The sequence below is a fragment of the Triticum urartu genome, chromosome 2 (assembly GCF_003073215.2).
Source record: "Triticum urartu cultivar G1812 chromosome 2, Tu2.1, whole genome shotgun sequence".
In the NCBI taxonomy this organism is placed as follows: Eukaryota; Viridiplantae; Streptophyta; class Magnoliopsida; order Poales; family Poaceae; genus Triticum; species Triticum urartu.
The window spans coordinates 76,120-91,966 of NC_053023.1; the positions used below are offsets into that span (position 1 = coordinate 76,120).

The window sequence follows — 15,847 nt, forward strand, 5'->3', positions numbered from 1 at the left end:
AAGCTTCGAAAACAAATTTTCGGTTTTAAAGATACATACCATCTAAATTGTCAAAAGAAAATGAAAAATGATGGAATTAGGCCATGCATGTGTCAGAACTTGCACAGGAAGAGAGAGAAAAGCCCATGCACATGCAATGGCTCACATCCCCATGGACCAGCAACGACACTGATTCGCATTGCGCGCTCAACTGGTTAGGATTCGCCGGCAATATATTTCTACAGAACTAGTGAACTCTGTAGCTGGAGGAGCCTCATTCGAGGCTCGAGGGAGGGAGGGAGGGAGGGAGAGAGAGGAGTCGCTCACCGTATCGTCTTGCTGGATCCGCACCTTCTGAAGCTCGCCGGCGACGGCCATGGCGGCTCGGGGACGGTAGCGGGTGCAGTGCAAGGAGGCGGGGAGGCGCTCCGCAGCAGTAGCCGCGCTAGCTGTGGTCTGTGGACATGGCCACGCCCAACTTGGCGTCTCCCTTTTCAAGCAAGCTAGGTGACTCGATCGGCACCACTTCGATCCTGGACCACGAACAGAGCACGACCTAGCAGGCTTGTTGTTGGTTGGCCATCAAGAAAAGCAGCTACCAGGTACCAGCGTAACGTTGAAGGGAAAAAGAGAAGATATGGACGTGACAACAGCAGCCTTTCCCAACTAAAAGGGGTTGAAAAGACCTAAATGAATGAATGAATGAATGATCTGCACTACACCAGAGTCAAATTTAACAATTTTGACCTCGGGATGAAATCAAATCATAGAATGAACTGCCCGTGAAACTATTTCACGCGGCTGACCTTTTTGTGTGGCGCCCGACACGCAGGCGCCACACCCTACTGTGCAGCGCCTACTTCTGGGGCGTTGCACCTCTGTCCACCGTGGCAGCCACTGGGCCCGCATCCAGCAGTGCAGCGCCTCAGAGCTAGGCGCCACACATGTAATGTGCAGCGCCTAGCCCTTAGGCGTTGCACTGGCTGTTACTAGTTGGCTGCCCCTCCTCCCCCACTCCCCCACCCCACACACCCCTACCCCCATAGCATCCGACCCGAGATTTGCCCCCTCTTCCCCTCTCTTCTCCTCTCAAATCCTCTCTCAAATCTTGCAAATTTGAAGATTTTGTCCCTGGATTTCAAACTCAAACCCTCCCTCAAGGTAATCTTCTCCAATCCCCTTGTTTTGATCCAAGTAATGTTAACAAATTGCTCATTTGTTGCTTGTTTGGGGAAACCCTAGTTTTGTATGGATCTAGAGATTTGCGTGGAGATGTGAGATGTTTGTTTGCCAATTTCCTATGATTAGGCTTGTTAGTATGTTAGGGTTATTCTTATGGGTGTTCTTATGTTGGTGCTAGGGTTAGGGTTGTTGTTTCATATGTATTTTAGGGTTTGTATTCCGTGTTAATCCTTGGATTATAACTCATGGAAGCAATGTTACGTCGTGTTGTTTGAATGCTTATAGGGATAGGAAGAACATGTGTGTTTGTTCATCATGGGGACAAAGACGCCTTCTTGAAAGGCAATATTGAACCAGACCCAGATGAGTTTGACATGGTGTTTGATAGTAGTCCTAGCTATGCGGAGCTCTTGCAACAAGTGAGGAAAGAGTTGAATTGGATGGACCCTAGTGATATCGTTGAGTTGGAGGGAAGGCATAATGTTGGTTTTGGAATGCACATCCGTTGAAAGACAATGTGTGTCAACTTGGAGTAACGTTGGGTTGCATACAAGGAGACGGTGGCTGAATCATTAGACAAGGCTCTTGAGTTATTTGCAACGAAGAAGGTTGATTCATATTTGCATTTGGGCTTGAACCGGAACCCCTCCCCTTTGGTTGCTAGTAGCCCCTCACCCTTGAAGCGAGATGAAATTGTTGAACCTCTTTTGACCCAATAAGCGAGGCCAACATTGAGCACGTTTCCAAACAACCAAAATGAAGCTTTACAAGAGGAGAATGATGAGTATGCGGATGATGACAATGAAGTTGATCTCCATGACAACAATGTGGGTGATCTCGACAAATATCATTTGCAAAATACAATGGACCATTCCATCCCTTATTCCCGTGGCTATGCATCGGATTCAGATGACGAAGGTCCCGATGAACAAGTTGATGAGGAGGGGTTCACGATGAAGGAGGCCAAAACTTTTGAGAAGGTATTCGGTCGTGATCATCGGACTACATTGTTCAAGGATGTTAGTTTCGCGGATGAAGCCGTGGTAGATGGTGGCCAAGGTATATCTCTTGGGGTTAGGCCAAGATCTCACCGTGATTTGGATGACGACAAGAACAGGATTGCTAAAGGGTCTAAGTTCTATACCTTCTTGGAATTGAAGATGTGGCTCGACAACTACTCGGTTACGAATTATCGTCCACACAAGGTGGTGAACTCGGACGTCAATGTGCGCTACACGGTTGCATGTGCATGTGAAGATGAAATATGTTCGTGGATTGTGCATGCAATACCATGGAAAGGAGGTCCCACTTGGCACGTAGTGAGTTGTGTGCAAACTCACATGTGTCGAGGCAAAAGGGTGGATGGCAAGATTGTGTCCCAAGACCACAGACAACTCACGTCTGAGTTCATCGCTTACAGGCACTCCAACTCAATATCCACACTTCCAACAATGAGCGTCCAACATGTCATTGACCTTGTGAAAGCCATCTTTCATTACAAGGTGAAGTACGTCAACGCATGGAAGGCGAAGCAAGCCGCATTTAAGATGTTGTATGGTACTTGGGAGGAAGCAAACAACCAAATCCCTAGGTTGTTGTTAGCCATGGCGCCACAAACCCGGGCATTGTTCATGTGGTCGAGCCTCATGGGAAAAACAACGATTCATGAAGAAGGGAAGTCCGAGTATTTGGCCGTGCTTTGTGGGCGTTCGAGCAATGCGTGAGGGCTTTCGAACACTGTAGGCCGGTCATCATCATTGATGGCACATTCTTGACTGGACAATACAAGGGCACCTTGTTGGTTGCGATAGCAAGTGATGCCAATAACCGGGTGAAAACCCACAACTTTGGTTGGGCGGCGGCGGTGCCCGGCTCCGTCACCTTCTTGAAGGCGCCGCTTTGGGTCCGCCGGGAGGTGGGACAGCTGCAGCGCGTTCTTGGAGTTCCTGATGACGACGGTTCTCTCTTTAGTGGTGTCGCTTCGCCATGGCGGTCGGCTGGTCCGGCTCTCGTGGTGATTGTGGTGCTCAACTCTTCGTCGTGTCTTCCTGGGGTGCTCCCGTTCAGAGAGGCTGGAGGTGGACGGCTTCGTCTTGCATGGAGTTTCAATAGAGATGTCAAGTCATGCCTGACCGACAGGTGCTACGCTTTGTCATGCCTGGTCGGCAGGTGCTATGCACGACAAATCTTCCAAAGACTTCAAGCTGTGTCGGCTGGTGGTACTTGGCAGCATGGTGCTGAGGTATATCAGTGGCGACCGCGACGTGCTCAGCCGTTTGCGCACAGGGAGGAAGTGCCGTTGGGCGCCGTGGTGGCGTCGACGATAGCTGGACCGAGCAAGGTTGATGCATCAGTACAGTTTTGAAAATGGAGCGGTGGCAGTTGGCGGCGGCGGCCTCTAAGTGCACGCCGGACCGGTTGGACCCATGCTCGGCAGGCGTCCTGGATGGGACCCCAGGTCTTAGATGTTAGGTTTGGCTGCGATGTCTGTTTGGTATTAGGCCCAGGCTATCTGCGCCCCTTCATCAACTGGATAGGTGTAGCGACAGTCTGTTGCTTAGACAGCGGCTTTAGTCTTACTGTTGTATTTCTTTGTAAGGTCTTGTGAGAATAATTAATAAAGTGGCCGTATGCATCACCCAGATGGAGAGACCGGGGGTCATCCTCCTTTTCTAAAAAAATACAGTCACCTCTATGAATGCGCACACACACTTTACTTTTATAAACACCCCCGAAAGACTGAGCCGGCATATCATCTTGAAATTTACAAAGTCACTATAGGCACCTCGTCGTTGACGAAAACGTCTTCTCCCACTAAATGTGCATCGCCTGAAATCCTAAAATAATTCCAGGAATAAATGCGAGCACCAGGACTTGAACCCTGGTGGACTGGGGATACTATAGTCCCTCTAACCATCCAACAACAGATTGGTTCGCAGGACGCTCTGAGCTGAGGCGACTGTTCTCTGCATCTTTTTCTTTTGCATGAGTGTTCTCTGCATCTGGGATCCAGTAGACAGAAAAACTAAAAAGAAAAAAAATACATCGCCTGCATGGCATGCACAAATCATCAGCACTAAAATCGGAGAAAAGGCTGAACCATGTAAAATGTGTCACAAACTTGCCCAAATCTAGTATAAATTGAGATTATTCGCTAAAGTCAGTTAATATCTGTCACAAATGTGAATCTTGGGGGTAAAAAATGGGATTCACTCTAAAAATAGTGTGCATAGATTTTGTTCCAAGTTTTGAAACATAGTGCACATAGAATTCGTCTCGCTTGAAATTTGACCAGGTCTATAGATTTGTGCCAAAAACCATTAATTTTCCGCCTTTTATTTTTGTAAAAAACACTAGTTAACGGCCTTGGCCGTTTAGTGACGAATATAGGTGGGTCCCACTTTTGGCAATGCAGCGTACCGGTTCACCGGCGACGTCGTTAGATAGAGGATTTGTATAGGTTTACAAAACACTCCCTACAATTTTATAAGTACACCCCTTTTTCAAAACTAAAAAAAGCAATCAGCCCCGTCGCCTGCCTCCTCGTTTCTTTTTTTTTTTTGCGAGGAAAACTTCCAATCTATTCATGCTTGCCTCCTCGTCTCTCCTTCCCGAAGGCTACCATCGACTGTGGTGGTGCTGCCCTTGCTGCTTGAGAGCCATGGCCGCCCGTGGAAGATGAGGGTGAGCAAGTTGGAGAAGAGCCAAGGCCTCCCATTGTCTTTGGGGTGTGGCGCCACCACTGAACTGGTGCCGTAACGAAACGCTATGGCTCAGTCAGCTGATCTTTTTGTGAGCGGCAACCCCCTTCATGGCCGTCGGATGTTATTTTCATCAAACGGCTCGAGAACAACCTCTACCTAGTCCAGTAATCCAGTTCTTGCGGAATAGTAGAAAACAACACCGTACGTGTCAAATGTGGATTGGCTGAAACAATACAATACAAGAGGATAAAAGACGACACAAAATTTCACAAAGCATCAATGGCCAGAAAATCCACTAACCCAAAATTAAAAACAAACATGCAGCTAAATTGCAGTTTTTTCTTCAAGAAAAAGACTTAACCGCCAACTTCAAAATTGATTTGTTGCTCACCCTTATAGCAACTCTAACAGACCCCGCAAAACACGCGGAACCGCAAAATTCCGACGAGTATGCGGGCTCGGCCCAATTTTTCGGTCAGAACAGAGCCCGCGTACTTGCCCGGCTCGTAAAAAAATTTGCCGCGGCCCGCAAACCACACGCCACGACCGCTATATCTACGGTTTCGCGGCGCGTTTGCGGGTCGAAACTCTATCCCCCACCGCCACCGAGCCATGCAATCCCCCACCCCCTTCTCCACATTTCTCGCCGCCGACGACCACCTCCCTGCCTCTAGCCGCCATGTGGGGCCGCATGTGGAGCTTCGGACGTGGCTCCTGCAGCAGATCCGACGGTGGAGGCGACCCCGAGTGCGAGCGGCGCGTCCGGTCGGACGGCGCGAGGAAGCGCGGGGCTAGGAAGTGGACCAACCGCGGCCTGTCGCTGCCGGCGAGCTTCCGCGTCCGCGAGACGGAGGAGTACGACCGCCGGCAAGCGTCCTTCTCCTCCGCGGTGAGATCTTCCTACGCCGGGAGCTCCTCTCTTCCGGCGCGGGCCTTCTCCCCGTGAAGAGGGAGTGGTCGAAGGAGCCGGAGGAGCCAGACGACTTCGAGTTCGTCCCCGTCAAGGAGGAGCCCGAGGAGCCCGCTCCTCTTGGCCGCCATGGAGTCATCGGGCCGGAAGACTTCGTCTCCGACGTCGACGTGGTTGCGGCCACCATTTGCCGAGCGGAGCGTGCGTGAGGAGGCGGAGCGCCGACGCCACGCGGAGGAGCTCGAAGACCTCCAGTGGCGACAGGCGGTCGCCGCCAACCTCGCCGCCAAGAAGAAGGACGAGGAGTGGCGCCGCATCCGCGAGGAGCAAGCCGCGAAGTACATCGACCTCTGCAGTTCCGACAAGGAGGATTGAGCTCCTCCAGGGCGTCGTCCATGGCCGCAACCTCGCCCGCCGTCAGATCTCCACCCCTCTAGTACTAGTATTACTGTAGTATGTAGCATGAACTTGTGTTTTGTAGTGTTTGATCATGTAAAATCTATGCAGTATGTGATGAACTACTCGTGTCAATGAGGTGTAATTTCTCCCGCGAAACTGTTTTTTCAAATTATGCAGTTTTAGATACTGTTTTTGTTCGGCTGTGTTAGTTTTCGACCCGCAAACGAGATCTTTGTCAAACTATAAACGCGTTTTGCGGATTAAGATTTTGCAGGGTCTGCTCTTAACTTGCCAACCCGCTCAAGCCTCAAGCCTTGGCTCACCTGGAACCGATTTTCACTGACGAGTCTTGTTTTCACCGTCAACTTGACCCCTCCTTACACGTGGGACCCACCAAGGAATAAAATATCCCTTTCTCTTCAACCCACTCCACACCACACATGACGCATGCGGCAGAGAGGATGCTTGTCGGACATCGAGAACATGTGTCTGACAAAAGTACCTGTTGGCCGCCTGCGGCCGCCTTCTCTCCACCTTCCAGTGCGTGAAGGTGGAGAGAGAAAGTGCGTGAGCATTCCGCCGGTGATCCGCATCCTCTCTCCACCTTCGTGTTTGAGCTCAGCGGCCAGTGCAGGAGGATTCCGACAGTGTCCATGCAGGCATTGAGCTCGTGGCCGATGAGGCGATGGTCATGGCACGTATCCGTGCAGGCGCCCTAAAGTTCGAGCATGAAGATTCTATACAAAGTACTCCCTCAGTAAAGAAATACTTTCTCCCTTCATACTGTAATGCATATAGATTTCTTTGGAAGTCAAATTTTAATTAATTTTATAGAGAAATAACAAATATATACAATATGAAAGTGTATCTAAGGATATGTATTTGGTATTCTAGATGTATATGTTTTTCTCTACAAACCTGACCTACAAAATTTGCCTTTTTGAAAAATGTATAGCACTACATGTAGAATGAACGGAGTATAAACATGATCTTCACTTATCATTTTGGTATTTGGACCCTAATAAGTGCCACACAGGTGACACGAACATATGACAACTTCGAATGTTTTTGATTGCAAATTCAGTGACGCGAGGATGACAACTTTATTTCCGGATGGCAAGTTTCAGTTTTTTTGTTTGTTTTTCCTTTCAAATAGCAACTTTAGTTGTAAAAAAATGTTAGGGCCAGATTGCTTCATGACACGCTGTGGCACTTGTGATTTGGGTATTTGTTTATAGAGGGAGTATTTTTTTTTTGCAACTTTTCTTCTGATTCCGTAGCGTAAATTGCATGCCTCCTAGAGCAGTCGAGGCTTGTGCAACTGGAGAGCTTTATTGGCACAGGGATGCATACAGCGACGGGCGACCGAAAGATATATATATTTTTTTTTGCGGGAGACCGAAAGATATAAAGGGGAGGATGGCCCCAAGAGCTGTCTCCCTGGCCTCTAGTCGTAGCGCCGGGCCGGAGTCCAGTGCGGCGGCGTAGGGCTGAAGTGGATGGACACGACGCGCGAGTCGAGCAGCTCGATGATGGCCGGGAGGGTGACGCAGCGGGGCGCCTTGTACTGGTTGATGGACGCGCCGTTGGAGACGGCGTCGTCCATGAGCTCCTCGAAGGTGCCTGGCCGTACGACCCGGATCTCGAGCGGCCCGATCGACCCGTCCACCGCCCGGCTCCGCCGGTACACCGCGTTCAGGGCCTCCTCCATCTCCAGGCAGCACCCGTCGAGGGTCTCCCTGTCAACCTCCGCCGCACCTCCCGCGGTCAGCAGCTCCCAGTAGACGACGTAGTGGCCCGGGATGCGCTCGGTGCACGCGCGGCTGGTGTACTCCGCCACGGACGCCCCGTGCAGGCGGAGCAGCTCCGCGGCCCGCTCCACGGCGCGCTGCAGCTCGGCCTCGTCGGTCTTGTCCGTCTCGACGGAGAGCAGCACGTTTTGGCGGCGTACGAACTGGAACTGCGGCGCGGCGTTGTGGAAGCCCGACACGCGGAGCACGTCGCCCACGCGGTACCGGTTCAGCCCGGTGTACGTGGTGACCACCACCTCGTACACCCGCCCGGCCTCCACGCGTCCGAGGTCCACGAGCTGCCTCGCGTCCGCCTCGCCGGTGGCCTCCTTGTCCACGGGGAGGAACTCGAAGTAGGCCAGGTTGGGCATGAGGGTGTAGGACACCTCGGACGGGTCGCACAGCGGGCGAAGGTTGATGCCCATGAAGCACTCGGAGGACGCGTACAAGGTGGACACCATCGGCAGGCCGCCGCCGTAGTGTTCTAGGGCCGGGACGTACTGCGCCATGGCGCCGGTGACGACGACGTCGAGGTACCGCGTGTTCGGCCAGATGCGCGTGACGATACCAGCCCAGTCACCCTTGCAGCACTCTTGCCGAACGAGGCGGGCGAGCTCGGGGTCCGGCCGGCGGAGGATGCCCGCAACTGCCTCGCGCACCGACGAGTCGATGATAACGCGCGGAATGAGCGCGCCGGCCTCGATGTCGTCGGCGAGCTGCTCCCAGTTGAGCTGGAGGAAGCGGATGGCGCGCAGGAGGCTGGCGGCGAACACGGCGCCGATGCGGAGCACTTCGTGGCGCCGGCACAGGCCGCACACCATCTGCGCGTACATACTTTGGAACGCGTCCGCGCAGAGCACGGCCGCCCTCGGGCTCGTGTAGTGGTGCTCTAAGGCGGGCCTGAAAATCTCGCTCTTGTAAACGCTGGTCAGGGCCGGCCACGCCGTCAGCCCACCGGGCGTCCTCGTCTCCGGCTTGACGAACATGAAGTAGAGCCCCTTCCCCTTGTCAGCCCCAGGGAAGTGCCTACATGTTTACAAGTTTACATTCATGGAGAAAAAACGTCTAACTCAGTGTGCTTTACAAGTTTACATCCATGGAGAAAAACGTCTAACTCAGTGTGCTGACTTACGAGTTGATGACGGCCGTGAGGAGGCCGACGATAAGCTGGCGTCGCCGGCCCTCATCCTCGATGTTGGGGATCAGCTTGGGCTCGCCGGCGGAGGTGCCGGAGCTGGTGAAGAAGTCGGTGACGGGGCTCGCCGACAGGACGGGCGATGTGTCCCCGTTGGCAATGCGCTGGATATATGGCTTCAGATCGTCGTACGACACCACGGGCACCTTGGCCCGGAAGGTGGCGCGGTCCGTGGGGCCGCCGCGGCTCCTGAGGTACTCCGTGCCGGCGTTCCGGGCGAGGATCTCGGCCAGCACGCGCTCCTGCACGGAGTCCACGTCCTTGGTCAAGCCCTCGAGGAGCTGGAGCTTCTCGGCGTCCTCCGCGCCAACAGCCATGGCCGCCATTGGCTCAATCTGGAACACAGCACGTGGTAGCAAGGAATGCTAGATCTAGCTAAAGAATGCGTTTGTGTAAAGAGTGCTAAGATGCAGAACGTGCGGCTCCACGTTGCAAAATGATTCGATCGCTTGCGGATGAGGAGAGGACCATGAAACGAGCGGCGGTGGGCAATGCCGAGAAGGCGAGAACTGCTCCCCGCGCACCACTCTGGCCAGCGAGCACTTTCGCAGTCTGCATCCACCTTGCACGGTCTCCCGGTCTATACAATCATCTTACAGTTTGCGTCGCTCTCTCTTTCATGTTACAGTCTGCATCACCTTGCACGGTCTCCCGGTCTATACAATCATGTTACAGTCTGCATCCACCTTCCACGGTCTCCCCATCTATACAATCATGTTACAACAACTCTTGCCGACTCTTAAAAAAATAAAAAATGATTCCACCAGAGTAAATTTAGTGAAGTAAACTTTTACTTCTTTATAGGTGGCTGCATCTAGCTGATCTCCTAAACTTAGTGAAGTATTTTTTTTCTACATAGGTTTTGTATCCTAGCAGCATGAAGTTTAAACACTTCACAATATACTACCTCCGTCATCGTCCTGATTTACTAGTCCTCGTCATATTTTGGGTTAAAGTTTGATCATATATGCATGTCCCCAGAAAATGTATTTTTGGATTCGTATTTTGATGCAGTTTTCAATGATATTATTGTTGCTACATATAACTTATATTTTATTAGTTAAAATCATGGTCAAAGTATGACCCAAAATGAGGGGAACTAGTAAACTAGGACAAAGGTGGTATATCATAAAAACATTCAAATTTAAACATGCATAATTAACATGACCGTTAATAAGCATATACTAGTTTCATCATCGCGATTTCAACATGTATAGTTCATAAAAAAGTCATCACTTCAAACAAAAAGTTTGATCCAAAATCACCACAAACATAGCATGGGTATGTTGTGGATCAAGCCAATCAATGACATGCACGAACTCAAACAATAGCATAAAGCAACATCTTCAATTTGATTGTAGTTGTGAGTTTGTGATCTTGACGTCCTCGTGCTTGCTTCGGTCACCTCCTCAATTTCGTCCTCATCGGCCACCTCCCCTTCTTCGACAACCTCCAATGATCCCAAATTGAATCATAATTGAGATCATCTAGCCCCATCGTAGCCGAGGACTCCAAAGACGCCAAGAATTCGGCCGTGTTTATCTCACACACTACGACAACAAAACCAACAAACTCTATCGTCATTTGGCCACCAACAATCATCGTCAAATTCATCGGCCAAAATGTACAATATGCTTTTTTTTTTTACTTTGTTGGCATTTCCTCGAGCACTTGGTGGCCGAGACCTTTCTTGCCGGCTGCGGCGGCCAGACATGCAGGAGTAGTGGTCGTAAGGGTGGTGGTGACGCTGCACGAGGTGCCAGACGTGTATGGTGGCCAAAGTGGCCTTCTTATTCTTATTCTTCTTCGCAGCCTCCTCTGCAATGGCCCTGACGCCGCGACCGTCAATTTCCTAGATCTCTTACCGCCGGTGGAAGCAGCGGGAGGGTGGCTGACCATCGCCAGAGAGGCAATCGCCGGCCTAGTGTCCATTGTCGCGGTTGGAGCCGGTGCTTGTGACAGGTTAAGCTTTTTCATCCCCAACCTATTTTTTAGCATGGGCGATGGTGCACGGGTGGTTTCTGGTGGCGACAAGCCAGAAGGGTTTTGGCTATCCATTCTGGTGACAGGTGCGGTCACCGGTGGTGACGATGGCGCATGGGGGAGGCAGCGGCAGAAAGGACGCAACCGCGAGGGCGGAAGAAAGAGGCGCACATCTTTTACTCGGCCACACAAGCGTCGCCGTCTCTAGGACGTGGGCTAGGCGGGGATAACCTTATTTCATCTTCAAGAAGCCGCCGCTGTCTCATCTTTTTGAACAGGACACAAACCTTAACAAAACTTAAAGAAGCACCTAAATACGAAGTCCTCCCGCATACAAGGGCCGGAATCCACCACGCACCAATGTCCCTAAGGCCACAGGAGACATGCCAGATCAGCGATGCCGTGACGGAAGGCAGAAACCCTAGCCGCCTTTCCTTGGGAGGAGAGATGAAGGGAGGAGAGATGCACCTTCGTGTTCTTTCTTGATCTTGACATGTTATGTTAAAAACTTTCTTCATGAAGTAAGTTGGTCAGGGATAGTCCAGAATCCAATTTGGCTCTAGGGAGCATATGCTCATGTGCGCCCAAAATGTATTTTGCCGCAAGTGTAAAAAAAAATAGATGTGTTCATTGTCACACCAAAATGCTATCTGCAAATTTTAAGGGCAGAAGCTTAAGCACTTTGACTTGTAAGAAAAAACAAGTCGAACGACAATTGTTACCTCTAAATGTTAAACTTAATTTTATTTTTTTTTGCATTGACAAAGCATGGCTATCCCGTTTCGGATGCAAATTATCATCCTTATTACACTAACATGAACATCTATAAAAAATCAGAATTTTTAATTTTTATTTATTACTTTATTTATTTTACTATTCATCCGAGAGCATATATATATATATATATATGCTCCCCAGAGCCAAAACGACACTCCCCAAGATAGTCACACTATACACTGACTATAGCATCCGAGAGATTCTGATTCCAACTCTTATTTATAATGTAGCATCAAGGGGAACATGCCAGCAATGAAAGGTAGAGCTAGCACCTAAAGAATATGTGTATGTATGCTGATGTGCAGGCTCTTCAGGCATCGCCGTCCAAGGGGCTGTGCGGACTGTGCGACCGCACAGGGCCTCCAAATTCCAAGGGCCCCCAGTTCTGGGCCAAGCTTATAGTTTGCTATAAAGCTATTTCCTTTGATTCGATGGTTTTGGGTCTGCCGGCCTGCTCTGACCCGAACCTCTCCTGAAATCACTCTCCATCAGTTATGTCGCTGCTTCGTTTCCAGTCTTCCAAAATCCCAAGTCCCGCTCGAGCGAATCTGCTTGGCTGGGCGGCAGAACTCCCACCATGAATTCGGGCAGAAAGCAGCCCTATCTTCTTGGTCAATAGGGGACAACACCGCCAATCACAGCAGAACGCAACCACTGGCTAAGCGGAAGGCTAAGGCCAGATCGATCGGAAGCTTTAATTTACGCATCAGTGACCAGTCCATGTACATCAGGTGCGGCAAGCCAAAGCAGATTTATGTTAGGTTATTTTCTTTCCAATAATTTAGTGACTAATGAGCATACGATAGATGTGCACTGGTTCTCTGGTTATTTAACAGATCGCTACATGATAATAGTTCTGCGGTTGAACTGTGTCTGGGGGGAGATAGTTGGTATATTAGATATTTTGTGAATATTGCACTAGCTCTATAATTTAATATAAGACGTCTTTTGACACTACAACAATGTCAAAATATATCTTATATTAAGTTGTGGAGGAAGTATATAATGTAAGCGAAAGTATGATTTAGTTGTAAGAATTTTTTCAGATTTTATAGCCCCATTTGCATTTCGCACTGGGGCCTCGAATTCCTGGATATGGCCCTGTCTTCAGGTATGCATAAACAAAACATGACCCGGGCCCTGGAAACACCACACTCCTCTATATGATACTTTGATCGGTCAAATGATCGGGAAGATTGCTGAACTAACCGCTGATGTGCAGGCTCTTCAGGAAAGGACTTGCAATATGGAAACACATTGTGCAAAGGTAGCTGAAAGCCAGACAATTATCCTTGATAAATTTGCAGGCAAATCAGAAGCACCCATTGCCGAATATAAAGTTTGATGATGCATATAAAGCTTTATTCGCCAAGTTGCTCTCAAGGTACATGAACTTAATATAGAGTGTAAAAAATTGCATGAAAAACTACCTGCTAAGCAGGACGATATCTTTGAACGTACTATAGAAATTGAGATTGGGATGAATAGATTCAATGCTTTACTAGGTCTATGGGATATTTTTTCCTCTATCCCAAAAAAATTATATGATAAACTCAATCTCGGTCCTTTTGTTATCAGTGAGATAAAATTAAATATGGATAGACTCAGAGGATATGGCTCAAGAGGCCTATACGTGGACATAAAGAGCACGTCTATGCTCCTTTGGAGTCTATGACATGGGCAGCAAAAGCAGGGGTAGGCCGCAATTATTTATCGCGTTCACTATGTTTTGAACCCTGAACCTCTGTGGTCACAAGTTTATGCACCTAACCAGTTCACCTGTAAGTTCAAACTAATGGGAAAAGGTGTGCTATGGCTATATGCCGATAGTTCCATTCACAGTCTCCATCACCAATGTTGGTGAAGGTATATATGGAAGATTATGTTTTTGTCGGAGTGGCGGTTCCCGCATGTCCTATAGTAATGTGGAGCAATGTTGATGCAGAGGTGTGGGGTTACACCTTTGTTATCCCAAAAGTGTTACACTCTTTGTCTCATAATATAAAATATTAAAGTAGAACTAATATGTTGCAATGTATGATACGACGAGCTATGTCGCAGCTAAACCGCTAGCTACACACTACAAAGTGAGTTCTACAAAAGATACTATAAAGAGAGAACAATTTCGCTCAAAGGAGAATTGGAGAAATGCAGGTACCAAAAACCTAGCCGAAGATAAGTTTTAACTTGTGTTCCGGCCATCCCATGGAGATCGGGCTCCTCCTATAAAAAGGCCTGGCTAGCTAACTCTCCAGCACAACATTGTATAGCTTGAAAATTCATTTCGTCAGCACATAGGGAAGAGAGAGATGGCAACAAGCTATGAAGCATCAAGGGTGCAACCCTGCCTCATGTTTTCTCTTTCTGGCCCGCCGATATGTATTGACTTTGGGTTTCAGTTGAACCCTGGGTGCATACGCTCCGTGTATAATGAGAGAATGGGTATCAACATCATCAAGATAAGCAACGTCACCGGCCAAGCCAAAACCCCGACGGGAAAGTTAATCCTGGAGCTGTCCCAGCAGCATGAGGGGCTCTTGCACGTCCGTTGCTGGGACAATAACAAATACTGGGTTGCTTAGCAACGCGTCCACGACGGCAGCGCTGCCTGGTTCGTCTACGGTGAGGCAGATGAACCGGAGGAGGACCTGGGCAAGCCGTCATGCACCTTCTTCTACTTGAGGCCTGCGGCTGCGTCTCCACCCTCTGTTTCAAAATAGATAAGCCAACTTTATACTAACTTTAATATAAAGTTAGTATAAAGTTGGCTTATTTATTTTGAAACAGAGGGAGTACCTTCTTTTGTTTGTTGTAGTCAGCATGTTAGTACTGCTCATTGACCCGTCCATCTATGGGCTAGCAATAAAAAGTTGCAAAACATGGTAAAAACATCGGTGCTCCAAAATGCTTTCAAAAATACATTTTTGGAGCATTGATTTTTTTGTCACGCCTTTCATAAATGTGATATCATGATGAACATTTACATGCACTTAGAAAATTTATCAAAGTTTACCAAAAAGAATCAGAACTATTTGGTTTTCTTTTATTGTTGATCCGAGCTCATTTGAGCTTGAGCTCAGATACTCCCTGTCCGTTTTCCTCTATCTTTCTATCAAAAGATACTACATTATCTGGACATGAACCTTATGCAGCGTATAATTCTCAGTATACAACTCATGTTTGGTGGTATAGCAAAAGGTCATTATAAATCCTCTCTCACTTATTCCGTAGTGTCACTAAGGTATCCCCCCCCCCCCCCCTTTTTAATTTGGTACGCACACCGATGTTGATGACAATCAAAACATGTTGTACAATAGAAAACTTTATGTTTCAGTTTGACCTTTCTAATTCTCATCTAGATGAGAACTGACAAAGTCTTATCTAATTCCGACACCTTTCAATTTTATGTGTATATTAATGCAGTTTTTCTTCTTTTTTTTGTTCGATTGATTTATGCTTCTTTTTTTTAGATTTTTTAACTTTAGGTGTATATTCATGCGTCGTTTACGTAGTTGCATGAGTTTGTATGATTCTGTGGTATGCAAATTGAGGTGTTCAATTGTGAGAAGAAAAATTTGAGACATGACCGGTTAGTGCTCGCGGACGCGCCCAGGTAATGTTCGCGGGCGTTTGTGCTGGAATTTAGTTTATTTTGGGCAGCTCAATAACTATTTCAGAAATTCCTAATAAATCCTAGAGGCCCACTTACCCCATTTGTGCAAGGCAAGAGATACTACTAAAGTTTAGTCCCACATTGCTAGTTTAGTGGGAGTTGGACCTCCTTATAAGGGACGTTCTTTCCCCACTTGTACGAGCATGAGAACAAGAGGGATATCCACGCGCGCTCCTCCTCCGCCGCACGCCCCGACGCGACGCGCCACGACGCGACGCGGGTTGCGGGAATGAGCCGAGCCGATATCTAAATTTT

The 15,847-nt window shown here is 48.8% G+C and overlaps 1 protein-coding gene across 1 annotated transcript; it reads right to left on the minus strand.

Annotated features, from left to right (window-relative positions):
- Positions 1-7,487: 7,487 nt before the first annotated feature.
- On the minus strand, positions 7,488-9,686 carry LOC125540536 (indole-3-acetic acid-amido synthetase GH3.8-like). Its single transcript, XM_048704155.1, has 2 exons — positions 9,097-9,686; positions 7,488-8,990 (listed from the first exon to the last, which is right to left on the minus strand). Exons 1-2 carry the CDS (start codon positions 9,483-9,485, stop codon positions 7,622-7,624), a joined length of 1,758 nt encoding a protein of 585 aa, XP_048560112.1. The 5' UTR covers positions 9,486-9,686; the 3' UTR covers positions 7,488-7,621.
- Positions 9,687-15,847: the final 6,161 nt, after the last annotated feature.